Source organism: Sciurus vulgaris (genome assembly GCF_902686455.1).
Source record: "Sciurus vulgaris genome assembly, chromosome: 1".
Classification (NCBI taxonomy): domain Eukaryota; kingdom Metazoa; phylum Chordata; class Mammalia; order Rodentia; family Sciuridae; genus Sciurus; species Sciurus vulgaris.
The window spans coordinates 10333330-10351960 of NC_136461.1; the positions used below are offsets into that span (position 1 = coordinate 10333330).

The following is an 18631-nucleotide window of genomic DNA, read 5'->3' on the forward strand; positions in this document are numbered from 1 at the left end:
CAGCCGACCCTCAGGGCACAGAGAAGTCACCACAGGGACAGGCAAGCCACTCCTCGCGGCTGCGCCCTGAGCACACAGCCAGTCCCCACTGGGGACGGTTCTTTCAGCGTCCACGAAGGCAGGGCCCGGGCCCTGCTGAAGCCAGGGCAGTCCTGAACGCGACGGTGTCCACTTGCTCTCAGGTGCTGCCCCCGCTCCTGGAGAGACCCCAGCCTCCATTCTCCAGGCCTGGCAGCTCGGATCACCCTCCTGCCAACCCCACTTCCTCCCGTCCCTTCTGCACCCAGTACGCAGCTACCAAAAGCTCCCACACGTGTGGATCAAGCCCCGCTGTGTGCCAGACCTGGTCTCGGGGCCGCGGCAGTTAAGACGATAAGTAAGCGCAGAGCAGATGGAGTCAGATGGGAAGAGAGCTTTTGAGAAATGTTAAGCTAGGAGGGAAACAGTGCAGGGGACAGGGTGTCTGGCGACACTGCAGTTTCAGAGGCAGTAGGAGCAGTGAAGTCCTTCCTAAAAGGTGACAGCAAGTGACCTCAAGGAGGCAGGGGAGTGTACCATGTACTTAGGATCAGGGAGAGATTTAAGGCACTGTGAGCAGTAAGTGCAAAGGCCCTGTGGCACCTTAGGGAAATCGTTATTTTGCCGTTCAGAACTTCTTTGCCTCCCTGTCCATTGGTCTCTGCTCCTGAGTTTCACACCCAGCACAGGAATCCATCATGAGAGACAGGGATGCCCACATGACCCGATTGCTGTGAACCTGAGGAAATGGGAGCTCATTTCTGTAGAAGGTTCTGTTCAGGCTGGGCCGGCAACCTGGACACGGAGGCCGAGCAGGAAGTAAGATGATCTGCCCTTGCACTGAGAAGGGCTGAAATTCCTCCCTCGGTCCTGTCAGCTGGGTCCTGAGTCCTTCAGGCTGGCTCTGTGCAATTCCTTCCAGGGTCGGCCACACCCAGGAACCCCAGAGGAGAGCCCATTTGTCCAGCAGGTCAGAAGACTGGTCAGAACCCCCCACCGGGTCTCTGGTTCGTTGCTGAGTGAGCGACTTCATCTCCGAGCCTCAGTTCCCGGTCTGCATTGCAGGCTGTGGGGCCACCCCGCCCACCCTGCAGGAGCCCCGGGAAGCGGGGAGCGTCTGGTCAGCCACAGGCCCACCCAGAGGCCCGTGCAGAGGCGGGTGTGGCTGTTCCTGCCCCTGTTGCCTTCCTCCATGTCGCGCCCTCTCCAGGCCACTTCCCCAATTGACCAGCCGAGCTGGCCTGGTGAGCCTCTCGCCGCGGGAATTCCCGGCCGAGCTGGCGCTACTGGCATGGGGGGGTCACTGGCTCCCGTGCAGCGCAGGCCTTTGTCGCTGTCCGGGAAGCCGTCCTCCCGGGAGAGTCCTGGCACGTGCCCTGACCGTGTGGAGGGGAGGAGGGCCTCAGGCAGACTGGGCAGGCCGCTGGTCAGCCAGGGCATCCGCCAGATTCCTGCCCTCCCCGCTGGCCTCGCTAAGCCGTTGCCTTGGATCGTGAGAAGCTGCCCTCCGAGGGCTGGTGCCTCCCAACTGGGGGGCCTTGGCCGAGGGGGCTTAGGTGTGCCTCGGTTTCCCCATCTGTAAAGTGGGAGCAGCGCAGGTCTTGTCCGCAAGCCGACAAGCGCGTCCTGAGGGCCCGCAGCTGTTAAAGGTCGTTAGAGGTCGGCTGACCTGAAGGCTTCGTGGCCAGGCAGGCGGCGCTCCCTTGCTAGGGCCCGACCTCCTGCCGCCCTCTGGCCCGGAATGACTCCCCGTGGTCAGAGTCACGAGAGCCCCATGTGTGACCCACAGGCCGGTCACTCTGTCCTCAGGGAGAAACGTCGCTGCCCAGTGCTCCGTGTGCCCAGACCTCGGTCACCAGCACCGAGGGCCGAGGTGGCCCCTGTGACCGCAGGCGTGACGGAGCTGCAGTGACACACTCCCCTCTCCTAGGGGGGCACCTGCAGTGGGCGAACTGGCCTACGTGGGGCCGGGCTTGCTCTGCCGGCCCTGCCCCGGGACCCCTGTCTTTAGGGGCCTTCAGGGTGGGCACCGCCCCTCCCCAGTGTCTGCAGCTCCATCTACGTCTCTGCCGCAGGCCGCTGTCCCCTGCCTGGGCAGCCGCAGACCCTGGCCAGCCTCGCTCTGTCCACGTCCCCGGTCTCTTCCCCGAGGCAGCCAGAGCGAGGGAGGCCTCGCTACCCCTTCAGGGCCAAGGACAAAAGATGGCCCCTCCGGAGACGGGTCCCCCGGCACCTGTGACTGTGACCGCATTTGGAAGGAGCCGTTCCCAGAGGCGTAAGGCCCTGGAGCTGACGTCCTCTGGGCCCGGCCTCCGTAGAAGAGCAGGGGAGAAGGCAGAGGGAGGGCGTGGAGTCCGACGGGGCAGAGGAGCAGGGATTGCCGGCCACGCCCACTGGAGACCTGGAGGGACCGTCATCTTAAGCCACCGCGACTACGCTCCCGTGTTGCCGCAGCCACAGCAAACAAACAGAACAGATCCCAGGGAGGCATCCCGCCCGCCAGCGAGGGAGCCCCGACTTCACCACCTGCTCCTCGCTGCCCCAGGGCCTTTGCAGTTCCTCCTGTTCTTGGCAGGGTGTCCCCAACTGTGCCCACCTGCTGCCTGGGGATTTCCTGTTTGTTTCCTCCTCCACACTGACCTCGGCATGCATTTGAATCATCAGATTTACATCATCATTAAAAACGTGTCATGTGTGTCTGTCTCGCCGTCCGACACAGTGCCCATCAAAATAGAGACGTTGTCTGTCTGGATTCCTCAGATTCCCAGCCTCCACCCCGGTGCCTGGCTCATGGGCGCCTGCAGTAAGTTTTTGCTGAAATTCACAAATGGGAGGCTTTCTGTGGATAACGCTGCAGCCGAGTCCTGCGCGTCTTGTTCTTGAACACGGAGATGCTTTATCAGATGAAGGCGCTGTGATCCCTGCGTCTCGAGTGATTGGATTTGGAGCCTTAGAGTCCCGGGGAGACCCCACTGTCACCCCCGAAAGCCATTCACGCAGGCTGGCCTCGGGTGAGACCCTGAGAGCCGGAACGGCTTCTCCTGGCAGTAGTGAGCTCCCTGTCCACAGAGGTGTGCAAATTTCTCATCCGCTCACTTTTATTTGATCCTCGAAACTTCTAAGGATCCTGGGGGTCTTCAGGGTCCCCCCAGCCCCCCGTCCTCCCAGCCTGCTAGCTCCACCTCCCCTCTCCCTTTCCCGGGCCACCCTTGGGATTTTTTTCTCAGTAAGACGAGTCAGTGTCCATTGGAGGCGTAGCTCACGATGTCTCACGGGGCGGGAGCTCGCCAGTCCTGCGTGCGTGTCTAGGGACAGACTTGGCTGATCTTTCATCTGAGTACGCTCATCGGCGTTTCAGCGTGCGGTCATCCCTGTATCTGGACATGTGATCGGGGACGTAATCACAGGACACGTCTGTCTTGCAGTGAAACCCTCGCACCCCTCCAATTAAAGGGTTGGCATCAGGGAGCTCGGGGCCCCGCGGGGGACCGGCGGTGGCCACGGTGTCTGATTCCCTGAGGCCACACCTAGGAAGACGTGGCTGGCGGTGCAGGAGCCCAGGAGATGGTCCTCCGTGACGTCCACCGCTCTCCGCTGCCATCAGGAGGGCTCGCTGGTCGAGGGGACACCAGAGGCAGAGTCGCAGAAATCGGGAAACGTTCCTGCGGAGCCGAGGCCGCCAAGGTCGCCCAGGGCCCCCTCTGCAGGAGCAGCTGGCGGGTCTCGGAGGAGCCGCCAGATGGAGACGGGAACGCGGGTCTGGTGACTGCGGAAGCTGATCCAGGCGCTCCGACCCGTCGCCCCTGTCGGTGGCACTCGGTGCCAGCGGTCACCAGGCCTGCGGGCCAGGGGCTGCCGTCTCCTGGTAACAGCCGTCCCCACGGCCCACAGTCTCCATGGACCCAAAGGCTGGTCTGCGGGTGCGTTTGGCCCCTGAGGCTGGCGGGTTTTGTGCCCACTCCACGGAGCTCAGCCGAGGCTGCAGGGTGTCCTGAGGGCCGTAGTCAGGGGTGGCCGAGCAGGACGGGCCTCCCGTGTCCCGCTGTGAGTCCGCCCGGACTGGGCTCAGCTTCCCCCACAGCCATCCTGGCTCGGCCTAGGGAGAACCGGGCTCTGGCCCACAGCAGGTGGACCCTCGCCGCAGCCCCTGCCGGGCACCAAGCCCTGGACACCGTCGGCCCTGCCTCAGTTTCCCCGTTTGTCACCTGGGAGAGGATGGTGACCACCCCCGAGGTGCTTGGAGGATAGTTTCAGTGGGAGTTTCCGAGGTGGAGGAGGACACCCAGGCAGAGGCCGCCGTCACTGAGTATCAGCCACGCCGCGATCGTCGTCGCCGTCATTGCTGGTGCTGGGGAGCCAGGGGACACCATCCTGCCAGCCCCACCCCGTCCCTCCGTGTGAATCCTCTTCCCCTCTACCCACGGGGCACCGGGCCACATGGCCACAGCCCACGCAGGACTGAGCTGACCTGAACGGAGGACCCACCCCTGTTCCTCCCCGGCCCCAGGAGCCACAAGGGTCTCAGAGGGTCCCCAGGGTCATGGGGCCAACACGCCCAGACTGTAGAGCCGAGAGTCCCGTGTCCTGTCCGCACACTGGACGATACTCTGGGGACCATCCTGCAAGACGGACACTGTTTTTAAAGCTTTTTACTGAGGTAGCACCTGCTACAGGAAACGCAGGTCTCAAGGGTCTTTGTTTGTTTTGGGGGTACAGGGGACTGGATTCAGTGGCATGTGACCTCTGAGCCACACCCCCAGCCCTATTTTAAGATTTTATTTAGAGACAGGGTCTCACTGAGTTTCTGAGGCTGGCTTTGAACTCATGGTCCTCCTGCTTCAGCCTCCCGAGGGGCTGGGACGCCCCTGCCTTCCTGATGGCACAGCTGGCACGGCCCCTGCCTCGGCCCCAGGAGTGCGACAGCCGTCTGTGGGGTCCGTCCACACGAGCGTGAATCGAGCCCACTCCCTCGTTCTCCCGGGTCCCGTCGGCCCCCTCGAGCCAAGGCTGCGCTGGGCTTGGCTGCCGTCCTGGGAGGCGTGTCTGGGGTTTGCTGTTGGAGCTTCTCGGCTGCTGCAGGCGACACGGGTGCATGTGACACGTGTGCAGGCAGCACAGGTGCAGGCGACACATGTGCAGGCGACATGTATGCAGGTGACATGGCTGCCTGCTCACAGGCCGTGTACCTGGGCGGGTCGCTGGCCCCCTTACAGGCCTGGTGTGATTCACGCCCGGTCCCACCTCCAGCGCGTGGAGAGTGGGGACTTGAAGCCAGGTGGTCTGGCTCCAGGCTCTGCCCTCGTGACCCCTGCTCTCCGCTAATCGCTCTTCTCTTCTGAACTTGACTGGGAAGAAACTGACTCTAGTGGCTACCAGGCTGCCACCTGCATTGAACCTTGAACAGCCCTCGGGAGGGCAGGGCTGAGCCCCCCGGGCAGCTTCTTATTCTAAGTACAGAGAGGGCACATGAGTTCCCAAGGCCACACAGCATTCTGGCTTGCACCCTGCTGTCCCGCCTCCTGTCTTCCGGCTTTCCCCTGATGCACGTCTCCTCTTCCTCTCTCAGGACTGAGCCAGGGCTGTCGTCTTGCCTGAGATTGACCTTGCACACACTGCGAGCCTTTAAAAACAGTCCCCATTGTGTGGGCGCGGGCCAGTGGCTGATGGCGGCCGTTTCCCAACCCCTCCCGCAGGCCTGGGGAGCGAGTTCTGGCCGTCCACCGCCACTATTTTTAGTGTGAATTTGGAGGAAGGAGGACTTTTCCTGGATTCTCCTTCAGAAGCTGGAAAACAACACACCCCACCCACTTCCCTGCGGCCGGTCACGCTCCCCTGCTGTCCTGGGACAGTGGGAGGGACTGTCCTCCAGGGAGCTCTGGGCTCTTCAGGGGCAGCCCCTGGTGGGTGCAGTGCCATGCGCCACACCAACGAGGACCAGAAGCGGCTCGCAGACCCGCCGTGCCCCAGCCCTGGCAGCGCCTCTCACTGTGTCCACAGGCCTCCCGTCTTCCCCGGACCCGTTGGCCCTTCCCGGCCAAAACCTGGGAAGTCCTGGGCCCCCAGGCGTGAGGCTGGGGCCCTCCCAGCGGCCGGGCTAGGAATGGCCGACAGCGTCCTGTCTCCACCTGCCTGGGCTCGGGGACAGCAGGGTGCTCTCCCAGCCTCGCCTCGGGCCTGCCCCACCGTCCTTCATGGGGTGGCCCAGGCCCTGCCCGTGAGGTGGCCCTTGGTGCCTGAAGCCTTGCCGGGCAGCCGGGGCTTCGACCTCAGGTCCATTCCCAGCAGCAGGATGAGGGGGACGCTGTCCTCCCGCCACAGGCCACCAGTCGGCCAGCGGGGAACCAGGCTCCAGCCAGGTCCTGCAGCCCCAGCAGCAGGGCCCCTGGCCTCCTTGTGCTCCGGCCTCCGCGGACACCTCAGGTCAGTGGCAGCACCACCGCAGCCTGCAGGCCAAGCCAACGCTGAGTAATTAAAAAGAACGGGGCCGCAGGGCCCGGAATTCTCCGGAGCAGCCCAGATGTGTGGGCCCTGGGTCATCGTGAGGTGGCTGACCCTGTGGGCAGCGGCCGTTCTGCCCTGGGAGTGGAGGTGCCGAGCTGGGTCCAGGGGGCGGGGCTTCTGGGAATCGTGAGCCCGGAGCCTCTGAGCGCCGCTCAGGCCGAGCGCCTCCGTCGCCGCTTCCTGTTCCTGCCGTGGGCCAGGGTTCCTGCCAACTCCTGGAAGCAGGGTTTCCAGAGGCTTCTCAGCTCATCTGGAGGCTGGGAGGGCCTGAGTGCTTGGTCTGGTTTCCAGGCCACTGGTGCAGCTCCCATGGGGTGGGCCGTGGCAGGTGGGCCGTGGCAGGTGGGCTGTGGGCAGGTGGAGCCGTGGGCAGGTAGAGCCGTGGGCAGTTGGGCCGTGGCAGTTGGGCTGTGGGCAGGTGGAGCCGCGGACAGGTAGAGCCGTGGGCAGGTGGGCTGTGGGCAGGTGGAGCCGCGGACAGGTAGAGCCGCGGGCAGGTGGGCTGTGGGCAGGTGGAGCCACGGACAGGTAGAGCCGTGGGCAGGTGGGCTGTGGGCAGGTGGAGCCACGGACAGGTAGAGCCGTGAGCAGTTGGGCTGTGGCAGGTGGGCTGTGGGCAGGTGGAGCCGCGGGCAGGTGGATCCAGGTATAGGGAGGAAGGTCAAGGAAGGTTCCAGAGTTCAGAACCTGTACACCTGGAAAGCCAAGGCCCCAGGGAGGAGCATGGGGGATGTGAGGAGTGGGTTTAGGGGCTGGTCGGGGACATGCCGTGGGACACGGGTGGTCCCAGACACTGCCAGGGGCCCAAGCGGACATGTGGAAGATGCGCCCGGCTCTGAGGGGCAGCCAGGGGACGGGGCCTCCAGAGCCTCGAGGTCGGCAGCCAGCAGCACAGGAAGGAGCCCGTGGAGGGGGAAGCAGGGCAGGTGCACTGGAGGCTGAGGGGAGGAAGAGATGGCCGCTGCGTGGTGGAGCCCTGCCACCTGTGGGGACTCTGGGGACCAGGGGAGGCAGCAGAGCAGGTCCAGAGGGCGGGAGGAGGAAAACGAGTGGAGCTGAGGGGCTGTGGGGCCAGGGGCGGGTCTCCTGCTACCAGGCTGAGCCGCAGGCTGGCGCGATGCTGGGCACCCACCGAGGCACGTTCGAGGGCTGGGAACTCGGGTGGTCCAGGGGCTCAGTCTCCAAACGAAGGGAGGAGGGCAAGCACAGCAGCCACCAGGCGGATGGCAGGGGGACCTTCCGGGGGAGCTGGGTCCCCAGGTCCTGGGCCCTGGCGTCACCTGCGTTGGAGAAGTGCAGGGTCAGGCCTTAAAATTCTGCTGGCGCCCTGAGTCAGGGGAAGCTGGGCTCCGCCCGAGTCCTCCTCTGTTCTGCCTGGGACAGTGGCAGGAGTGACACAGAGCAGCTGGGCAAGGACTTCAGCCATTCTGTGACCGGTTCTGAGACATCACAAAGCACGCTCAGGGACCCAGCAGAGGGCACAGGGGACATGAGCACAGCCTACCCACCCCCAGGGAGGGCAGCAGGAGCCAGGAAGAGAAAAACAAGATGTTTTGCTGCCACAGCACAGGTTCCTGCTGTCCCCCGGACTGTCCACCTCGGGCAGTCCGTCCTGTGACAGCCGGTCCGTCACGGTTGGCTGAACTGTCGTGCTTTACTGAAACGCCCTCTGCTGCACATTCGGACATCGCCTTCACGCGTGTGTGGACAGCACGATTCCGGGTGCGTTTCTGCTCGTTTCTTCTTTATTGTTTCCTTGGGATCGACTCCAAGGCACGGCTGCCAAGTCAGAGGCCCTCGGGGACAGGACAGGCCAGCGCCCTGCCCTGCGGAAGCTTGTGCTGCCGGTCGAGAGTGAGTGGCCGTGGACACGTGGCAGCCCACCCACACCATCCCCTGGCCTGGCCCTGTCGAGGGATGCCACCTCTCTCACATCGTGGGCGCGTGTGGCTTGCCTTGCCACCTCTCCAGCACGAGGCTGGTTTTTCCCCAGCCTTGCTGCTTGCTCTGTGGGTGCCTGTCAGCCCAGGTCCCACGGAGTGTGACGCTGGCACAGCATCGGCCCAGACAAGGGTCCTGGAGCAGTTCCACACGCCAGCTCTGACCCGCCGCTATTGGCAGCTGCCTCACTAAGCGAGCAGAGCCAGACCCAGGTGCTTCCAGTGCCTTAGCAGACATCCTTAATCAATCGGCCCAGGTTCCTAGAGAGCCAGGTGGATTAGTCATGTCTGCCGTGGCCAAAGGACTGGGAAATAAGAACTTATTTGGATACGTCCTGTCCTGCCGCAGGCAGGAGGTTGGAAAGGGCTTGGACTGACTTTCTAAGGTGCACACAGAGAATCTGTGGGGCATCTGCAAAGTTCACGGGCCAGAGCCAGGCCTGCCTGCCACTCAGTGGCTGTGTGAGCTGGTCCTCTTCTCATTCAAGGTGAAAAGAGGGAGTAACGCTCACAAGGAGCACAGCGGCCCCACGTCGGGCCCCACACGAGTGGCCTGCGGCCCTGGCCAGGCCTGGCTCAGGTGTTCTCCTTAGCTGCCACGTGCCCAGGCCCACTGATCTCCTCACCTGGGTACACGGGATGGGCAGGAACCTGAGAAAGCCAGTGGACACAACTTCCTCTGAACGCACCCTGCTCACGCCTCAAGCAGGAAAAGCCAGCACCCGCCGGCATCCATCAGCGCCGGTTCAGACCTGTGGGCCTCTCAGCTGCAGGTTCTGCCCTCCCCTCCTGCCTAGGGTCCTTCCCAGCTGGCCTGTCTCAGAGAGCTGCCAACTGGACCAGTCCACCTGCACCTCCTGGGACTGGAGCTCAGCCTGGAAGCAGGCAGAGGGGAGGCCAGGAAGAGCGGCTGAGCTGAAAGAGCAGGCGCTCATTCATGGAGCCGAACTCCATGCTGTGCTGCCATGACCCCAGAGCTTCCAAGGTGGCGCTGAGCAGGGGCCTTCGTGGAGGAAGCTCGGAGGTCACCCGCCATGGCTCAGCCCCTCAGCTAGGGACTGGAATCTTGGCTCCCTGATGGAAGCCAGCCTTTCTGAGGCTCTCTTCTCCCCAGATGCTCAAGGTCTACACCTCAGAGTTCACCGAAGGCAAGACAGGCTGTCTCCTGCAGGGAAGAAATTGCTAGACTCTCAGTTCCCATCTGCAGATGAGGAAACTGAGGGTCAATTAAACTTAAGTAGATCCCCAAGCCAGTGCTTCTAACCCAACCGTGTTGGCGAGCCGGCTTGCTGTGTGACATCCGTCATTCTCCTTCCCTCTCTAGGCTTCAGTTTCCTCGACTGTAAGGGACAGATGAGCTGTGGCAGGCCCTTCTGGCCCTGCTGCCTGCCCAGCCTAGTCTCCTACAGTCCATGTAAACGCTGAAAGCAGGACTGGTCGGCAATATTGGATGGAAAAGAAAGGGCGTCCCCTGCTGGCCGTGGCTGGGATTGTCCTGCACGGGCCATGGTCCCTGTGCCTTCCTACCTGTGAGCTCTGGTTTGTCAGGGGTCCTCCCAGAATGCCCAGGCCCAGGCCCACAGCCTGCTGAGCTCACACTAATGGGAAGCCTGCTGGTCCCCTGTGGCATGCTGGCTGAGGATGCTCCAGGTAGAAAGCAGGTGGCCAGGGAGGAGTCCCGGAGGGCCGCGGGCACATGCACATCCACACCCTCCCAGCAGCCACGGGGCAGGAGGGGCACACAGGATGTGGGACACCTGTAATGAGACCTCGGTGAGACTCCCCGGAGGTCAGACAGGTGCAGGAGTGGCATCTTGCGTCTAGAGTGTGTGGTGTGTGTCTGCAGGCTGGTTTACAGCAGCCTCGGTGGGCCACGTGGTCTACAGCCTTGCAGCCGGGTGGTGGTGGGGTAGGGGAGGTGTGAGGCCCTGAGGTCAGACCTCCGGCTTGCGTCCAGGACCCGCCACTGGGCCGTGGTAGTAGGTGAGTAGTAGGTCCAGCCCTGGAGCCTCCGATGACTCCTCCATGCATGGATGCACCCCACCACGGCACAGGTCCTTAAGGACAGGTGGGGACAAGTGTTTGGTCACCAGCCATGCTGTGGGGGCGGCTCTGGGGTTGGTGATTCTGGAGGAGCCTGGTGGCCTCTGCCATTCACACGACCTGGCCCAATTCCCTCACCTCTCCCGGGGCCACTCCCCCTCCTGGTGCGGGATGATGTCAAAAGGCAACTGTGAGGTTTAAGTGATGGAAAGTCAAGGGGCTCGGCACGGTGCCTGGCACTTCCTAAGTCACTGCACGGACTTATCTTAGTACCTGGGAAACTGAGGCTCAGGAAGAGGGAAGTCGAGACTCAGTCACTGAGTCTCCCGGCCCCAGGTGTGGCTCTGACCGGGCGAGCCACCGGGTGGGCGAGGAGAAAGCCCTCCTCCAGGCCCACTGGCCCCGGAAGCGTCAAAGCCTGGCTCGCGGTCACTGGGGCTCCCGCATGTGGGCTGTGGCCTCCCTTCCCTGATCGGAGGCCAGGGTCTGCTCTGCCTGGGGAGCACAGGGTAGGGCGGAGACCTCTCCTCCCAAGCCCTGCCCCCAGCCTCACGACCTGGCTCAGTGCTGCACAGGGCAGTGGTAACCCCAGCCAGGGAGGAGGACGAGGCCCGCGTGGAGAGGCCCTGCTTGGACTCTGGAGGACAGCAACGTCCCCAGAGACGTGCGGGCTGGGAGGAGCCGGTTCCACCCTCATCTCGCACGTCCAGAGCTCCTCTAAGTTGGAAGAGGAAGCCCCACGTTGCTGGGAGCCGCTGGTTTCCTTCCCCGATCCTGCAGGTCCCACTGGGCTCGGTGTCACGTGTCACCACGCTGCTGGTTCCGGTGGCCTCGCTGCTGGAATGGGACCAGCAGGTGAATGGTCAGGGGCTGTGGCTGCATCAGGACAGGCCCACATGCACTGGCATGCCGAGCCTTTGGGGTCGTCACAGGTTTCCAAGGAGACAAAGCACGGCTACGACAGGGAGAGCCACGGTGTCCTCAGGGCTGTGCGCAGATCCGAAGTTGTCTCCTGGGGTGGACAGCGAGAGGCCTCCCCACCTGGGGCCACGCAGGGGTCCCAGGGCCCGGGCCTGCTCCCCTGTGCCGGTCCTTGGGTGGCACAGGTGCAGAGGCTGAGCCCAGGGCAGGCCGGCAACGTGCCCGTTCCAGGCGGGGCGTGCGAGCGTGGACCCCGGACGTGGGTCCGGGACGTGCGCCCCGGACGTGGCTTCCGGGCGTAGTGACGGTTTCCAGGGAGCCCTGCTGCTGTTCTCAGTTGAGCATCACTTGAGGTTCATTCCCGAGGGTTCAGCTGGGTCCCCAGCTTGGCAGCGTCGAGCGCAGAGCTGGCAGAGCAGGTCCTCCAGGAGCGCGCCTGGGAGGGGCCTAGAAGGGGGCGTGGCCGCGCCTGCGCACCTGCCCGAGGTGCTGGTTTGGGTGGTGGGCTGCCGGCACAGGTGGGTCTGCTTTCCCCTGGCCGACGCGGATGCCACCAGGGGTCCAGGCTCCTTCTGTTTTCCTCTGGCTCCATTTTCAGTGTGTCTTCCCCATGTGCCCAAGAGGGCTTGGGAAGGAACTGGCTTTCCCAGGGGACACCTGTGTACGGCTTAGTGGCCAGAACTGTAACGTGTGACCCTCTGGCTGCAGGGGAGCCGGGGCAGTTGTTTGGGCACGATGTGGCCTCGCCCCAGGGGATCCCGTGGTAAGAAGGGCGGATGGACAGGAGCCAGCCACCCACGTCTCCCCTGGCAGGTCTCCAGCCGCCAACGGGAGGAGGTGATTGGCTCACCCTGTACTCACAGCAGCAAGTGTGGAGCCTGGCGCACAGTAGGTGCTTAACTAAAGGTGTGGGGAGAGCTCCAGCCCACCCTCCTTTTAGGGAGAAGCCCCCAACCTGAAGGCCAGGTCCAGCCCTTGGAGCCCCAGGGCGGATGGAGCGGGCACGGCCCTGCTGCTGTGAAGGCAGATAGCACGCTTACGCACAGGCGGTCACACGTGGTCACACGCACCCCTGCTGGACAGAGGGCCAGCGTGCAGCACCGAGTCCCTGCACTCTCATGGCTTGCAGGCAGAAGCAGGAAAGGCCCAGGAAGGCTGCCTTGGGGGCAGCAAGGACCTCCTTCCCCAGTTCTCAGTAGCCGAGAGTGACGTCCAACATCTGGTTCTCACCCGCAGGCACCTGTGACGGGGCGCAGGGAGCCCCAGGGGTTTAACTGCCGACCGTGGGGTGGAGGCGTGGCTCACCCGCCAGCCCCAGAGGGTCTGTGCCACCTGCCTTGGCAGCCGCTGTGCCCTGGGCAGGAGGACCATCCGAGGCCCCTCTCCTGAGCTTCACCATGCTTCCCTGCCGTTCCTGGGCCCGCCTGTCTGGGCCAGCCAGCCTGAGCACCAGGCGGCAGTGGAACCCCAGCCTGCAGCTCCCAGCAAGGCCTTGGTCTCCCTGTCAGAAGCCCACCTGCCCACCTCTCATGGAGCCCGCAGGGCAGGTGCCCATGGTGCCCGCTGGCTCTTCTGCAGGATGCCCTCTGACCAGGGGCCGTCTCTGCGTGTTGGGGTTTTTTGCAGCAGGGTCCCTGGTGATATGGGTACATGGTGCTGGGGACAGGGCACAGACAGCCGGCGTGACCCTCCACTGCCCCTGTGCCTGGGGCCGCCCCTGCCTGGGGGAGTGAAGCCAAGTGCCCTCCCACGCAGCCACTGCCACCCCCACCCTTTAAGGTTCTGGCCCAGCAGGCCTGGAGTTCCAGCCCTGGTGACGAAGCTGCTGCTCAGCCACACTGACCACGAGGTGGACAGGCCCCTCTCGGGCCAGAAGCTCAGAGCTGGAACTCAGAGGTCCACCCCGGGCCTCAGTCCCAGGGCCCCTCCTCCCACCACCGGTTCTACCTGGGGAGGAGGCTACGGGCAGGAGGACCAAAGAGGCCCCAGGGCAGGAGGACGGCGGCCTCTGTGGGGTGCTGGGCCGGACCTCGGTGCCCGCCTAGTCGGGTACACAGGGCTCTGCAGGGCGGGTGGAGCAGCACGCCTCGCGTCAGAGCCATCTGCTGGCCACAGGCCAGGACCCCTCAGGTGGAGGACCTCTGCTGAGGCAGCACAGTGTAGGGTCAGGTGTGTGGCCTCGGGTCAGATGAGGCTGTGGGGCTTCAGGCAATTGGCTTAGCCACTCTGAGCCGGCTCAGGCCAGAAGCTTCCAGAGCCCAGGAGTCCCCACTCCCACCACCTCCACGGTTCGCCTCGGAAACCCTCCGCTGCTCTCCGGGGAGGGGGTGCAGGCCTGGGGACTCTGGGGAGGGGGTGCAGGCCTGGGGACTCTGGGGAGGGGGTGCAGGCCTGGGGACTCTGGGGAGAGGGGTGCAGGCCTGGGGACTCTGGGGAGGGGGTGCAGGACTGGGGACTCTGGGGAGGGGGTGCAGGCCTGGGGACTCTGGGGAGAGGGGTGCAGGCCTGGGGACTCTGGGGAGGGGGTGCAGGCCTGGGGACTCTGGGGAGAGGGGTGCAGGCCTGGGGACTCTGGGGAGGGGGTGCAGGCCTGGGGACTCTGGGGAGAGGCGGTGGAGGCCAGCCTGCAGTCGGAGGCTGCCCTGAGCCTGCTCCATTTCAGGGCCCAGTGCTGAGGGGAGGACAGGCTGGAGGGAGCAGAGCCACTGCCGAGCAGAGACAGGACACTGTCTGGGTTGGTTCTCTGAGATTTGATCCTCATGGCCCACGATTGGCCTCTTGAAGTGTACTCGCTGCTGGTTTTCAGATCTTACGGTGTCCACGTCCAGCAGAGCCAATGTGAGGGACTGCCATTACCTCACAAAGCGCCACCAACTTCAGCGTCACCCTGTGACCCACCCAGCCCAGGCCAGGGGCATGGTCCATTTCCTTTCTCTCTCCCTGGAGTCCCTTCTTCAGGACGTTTTGTGTAAATGGCGTCACATGACATGGCCTTTAGCTTCTCTGGCTCAGTATGATAATGTCGAGGCCCCTCCGTGGTGCCGTGGGCTCGGTCCCTCCATCAAGTGGCATTTCACTGCTGGTTCCAGCTGGCGGTGTCCCCCAAGCACGCTGCATGCTGGGATCGCTTCCTCCTGTTTGGTTTCTGTGAGTGGTGTGCGGTGGACATTTGTGTGCAAGTTCTCGTGCAGACGTGTTTATGTTACTTTTGGGTGTATGCCAAGGGGTAGAATTTGGGGGTCATTATTTGATCCTTTTAAGGACCCACAAGACTGTTTTCCAGAGCCGCACCCACTACACCTGCCAGCAGCGGGTGAGGGTTCCAGTGTCCTGGTCCTTGCCAACACTTGTTACTGTCTTCTTACTGTTAGCCCTTCTAGTGAAGGGGGTGCTGCGCATCGTGGTTTTGATTTGTGTTTCCCAAGTAACTAATGATGCCAAGCACCTTTTCTTGTCCTTATTGGCCATTTCTTGGGGAACCCTCTTAGGTTCTCCACATGCGCGTTAAATGGGTTGTGAGTGGTATTTACATGTTCCAGATTAATTCCCTTATTGGACGTAGGGTCTGCACCCTGTGGGTCGTCTCTCGATTTCTCAGAAGCGCAGTTTTTCATGTCACCGGAGCCCCGTTTGTCTCCTCTGTTGCTGTCACCGCGGCTTTGGTGTCTTGTCTTACAAGTTTTTAATCAAACTCTTCTCCCTAGGGGAGACACGACGTGGCTGGGGCCTCCTGGACTGGGCTGCGTTGTTCTGGTGGGCTCAGAGTGGCCTGGGGGTCCCATGGTCAGCGGTTTGGGTCCCTTCTGCCTCCGGGGCCGCGGAGTCCGGAGCTCCTTTCCGTGGGGACTCGCCAGCTCAGGCTGGGAAGGGCCTCAGTGGGGGCCTGGGCCGGGAGCCCCGCAGGTGAGCGAGGACTCTGCGCCCTGGGGATGCGGCGAGAGGGGCCGGCAGAGACCCCTCCGCACCCGAGCCCCGTTCTCTCACCTGCTAGAGCGGCGCAGGGAGAGCCGGTCCCGGGAGCTCACACGCTTCTCGCCCGCAGCCATGAAGGCCGATCGCAAGCGCTTGAAGGGCGAGAAGACGGACCTGGTGAGCCAGATGCAGCAGCTGTACGCCACGCTGGAGAGCCGCGAGGAGCAGCTGCGCGACTTCATCCGCAACTACGAGCAGCACCGCAAGGTGGGCCCGCCCCTCCCGTCCAGCAGGGGCCCAGCTGCCCCAGGGCCCAGCATGGCCCGGCGGCTCCTGGGTGTGCAGCCGGGCCTGGGCGCTAGAGGAGACCACATAGCCCTGGTCGCAGCCCCGGGTCATCTGGACTCAGGGCCCAGCTGCTTCAGATCCCTGCTCCCGTGTGTGTGCCCCCCAGGCGCCCCATGTATCCTCTCAGACCCTCGGTTTCCTCATCTGCAGAGCTGCCGTGCGGATTCTGAGGTGATAATGCCAAGGCCTCGGCACAGTCCCCAGCTCACGACAAGCACTCAGTGAATGTGAGCTGTGCCTCTTAGCGAGCTCATTGGTCTAAAAGTGTGAGGAGAGCGGCTCGGGAGGCCGAGGCAGGAGGATGGAGAGTTCAAAGGCAGCCTCAGCCACGGTGAGGCGCTAAGCGACTCAGTGAGGCGCTGTCTCCAAATAAAATACAGAATAGGGCTGGGGGTGTGGCTCAGCAGTCGAGTGTCCCTGAGTTCAATTCTCAGTACCCCCCCCAAAAGTGTGAGGAGCAAGACCAGGAGCCCCTGTGAGGTAGCAGGAACTCCGCCTGCTGGGAGGGAGGCGTGGAGGGCTTCCCGGAGGAGGCGACACAGGAGTTGGGCTCTGTGGGATGAGTAGGAGTTCTTGGGTCAGATCATGAAGGGATTTGGTGCAGCAAATCTCTATACGGCCTAGGCCGTGTGACGTGCCCCAAAGGACGGTGGGACTTGGAGCCAGCCCACACCGCGCAGCTCCCCTGAGCGAGCATGCTGACCTGGTGTTCAGGGCAGAGAAACTGCTCTGCAGGCGTGACTCCAGGGCAGAGTGACCACGTGAGCCACAGGGCTGGGCGGAGGTGCCCCTGCCACTCTTGGAACATGGGTGGTGGCAGGTCAGCCGGAGGGGTCCTGTTGGCTGTAGCTGAGAGGCCAGATGTCCCCCTGGTCTTCACCAGTGACACTCACTGCCACCTCCTGGGACCACATGTCACTTTTGCCCCATGACGAAACCCCCAGAGAGATCCTGGCTGGGCCGCCCACAGCCCCCCGCCCCCCCCCCCCCCAGTGCTGTCCCCTCCCCTGCTGACTGTGTCACCACTGCCAGCACTGGACGAGCCGGGTCCCTTCAGACGGCCCCCGGGCCCCATGCTGCCTGTCCCTGGGTGCGCGGCACGGAGGCCTGTGCCCTCCACCTCTGCGGAGGGCCCATGGCTTGGGCCGGGAGGCAGCAGCCAGGAGCTGCCCGGGCAGTGTCCCGTCCCCAGGCGCCAGAATGTTCAGACGGACAAAGGCAGAGTGTCCACCTCCCCAGGGGCCAGTGAAGAGGCCTCGGCTGCCCCTCAGCAGTGGCTCTGAGAGCCTAAGACCTACAAGCCAAGAGCAAGTGCGTCTCTGCGTCGCCTGGTGACATGTGCCACTGCGTCGCCTGGTGACACATGCCGGCTGCTCGTGATGTCACTCTTTTTTGGCATCAAGCCCCCCGAGAGCACTGCGCCCACCGGCCACAGGTGGCGGCCCCCCAGCAGGGCCCCCGGCCTTGTGAGTTGGCCTCACAGGCCCCTCCGGGTTCACTCAGGAAAATGGAATCTGGAAAACAAATGTTTTTAAATTGGTCTCGCTCCTGTTCCCAAGGGAGTCCCTGCCGCCCCCGGGGCAAAGCAGCGTGAGGACAGCCTTTAGTCCCCGCTGGGCCTGCCCCATTTTGCAGGTGGGAGGACCGAGGTTCTGGAGGGCCATGTGACAAGCCAAGGCCACAACTTAGGGCTTTGGAAGATGCCGAGGCCACAGTCTGGCTCTGTCCGGCCTCTTCCAAGGTCATGTTTGTGCACAAAATAAACATCCCTGTGGACAGGATGAGAGACCCATAGTGGGCTGCTGTCCCCTCGGCCCGCCACCCAGCCTGCCCTGGGGACCACTCCTGCGGAGCCCTGCAGGCTCAGCCAGGGCAGGTAGCAGGACCCCGGCCAGGCTGCTGGGGAGGCAGGGACGCCCCCCCCCTCAGCTGCCGAGAACAGGGCCCCGTCTGCCCAGAAAGTTCCCAGAGTTGCAGCATGCAGGGCAGCCGTGCCAGACGCACACGCCCTGTCCCATCAGCACAGAGGAGAGGGGGCTCGGGACTCTCCACAAGGGAGGGACTCTCTTGGAGGGACTCTCCTCCAGCCGGGGAGGTTCTCACGATAGGCCAGGCGGCCAGGCCTGGGGTGGGACACAGGGTGATCTTGATGATGAGGTCACGTTGGAAACAGGCCTCCTTCCTCCATCTGCCATGGTGTCCCCAGCCGACCTTGTCCCCTGCAGCCCCTCCCTCTGCCCTCTTCCTTCCTGCTCTGGAGCCCACAAGGACCTCTACTGCTGGCCTGTCATCCAGGACCTTCACGGTCTGGACAGATCCTGCCCTCGGGAATTCCAGCCACCCCGAGCCCCGGCAACTTCCAGATCCCCAGCAGAGGGTCTCTCTCCTGCTGCTCTTCACCTCAGTTCTCAGTGGGAACTGAAGACATGATTTGAAATCTCTGGGCCTCCGTTTGCTTATCTGTGAAATGGGAATGATTATCGTCCCCACCTCAGTACAACAGTGCACCCGAAACCCTGTGCTGCAGACACTGCACGGAAATCACTGCTGAGCCTGCCCCCCTGCCAGGGAACTGGTCCTGGGGAGGTGGGGTCCCCGTCTTGAAAGCACTGTGACCCCTTACTGCCCAACCCAGAGCCCTGGGTCAGCTCATGACAGTGGAACCAGCAGAGATCATAAAAATGATCCCGAGGGTCCTAGTGGGTCCTCCTAATTCAGACAGTCTTAGGCAGCCACTTGAACACCAGATGGTTCTCAGGGACGGGCCATTACCCCGGCTGTTCAGCTCCACACTGCCGCAGATTTTTAGTGTCCACTCAGGGGGGGCAGGGTCCTGTCTGCTTCGTGCCGGCCCATGGTACCCATGCATGCACACTGAGTGACCAGGGTCAGGTATGAGTCAGGACAGGTTAGAGGGCCCGGGGCTGCTCGTGCACGGTGGCCTGCCT

The 18631-nt window shown here is 63.5% G+C and overlaps 1 protein-coding gene and 1 pseudogene across 4 annotated transcripts in view; one reads left to right on the top strand and one right to left on the bottom strand.

The window, feature by feature from the left end:
• Positions 1 to 18631, top strand: part of KAZN (kazrin, periplakin interacting protein) — a 1024745-nt gene that overhangs the window by 958911 nt on the left and 47203 nt on the right. For all 3 annotated transcript variants that reach the window (XM_079142965.1, XM_079142966.1, XM_079142967.1), the window contains one exon: positions 15466 to 15602. In XM_079142965.1, coding sequence (XP_078999091.1) covers positions 15466 to 15602 — 137 coding nt within the window. The remainder of the gene's footprint in view (positions 1 to 15465; positions 15603 to 18631) is intronic.
• Positions 1 to 18631, bottom strand: part of LOC306654597 (caspase-9-like) — a 462751-nt pseudogene that overhangs the window by 127603 nt on the left and 316517 nt on the right. The gene's annotated exons all lie outside the window — the stretch shown is intronic.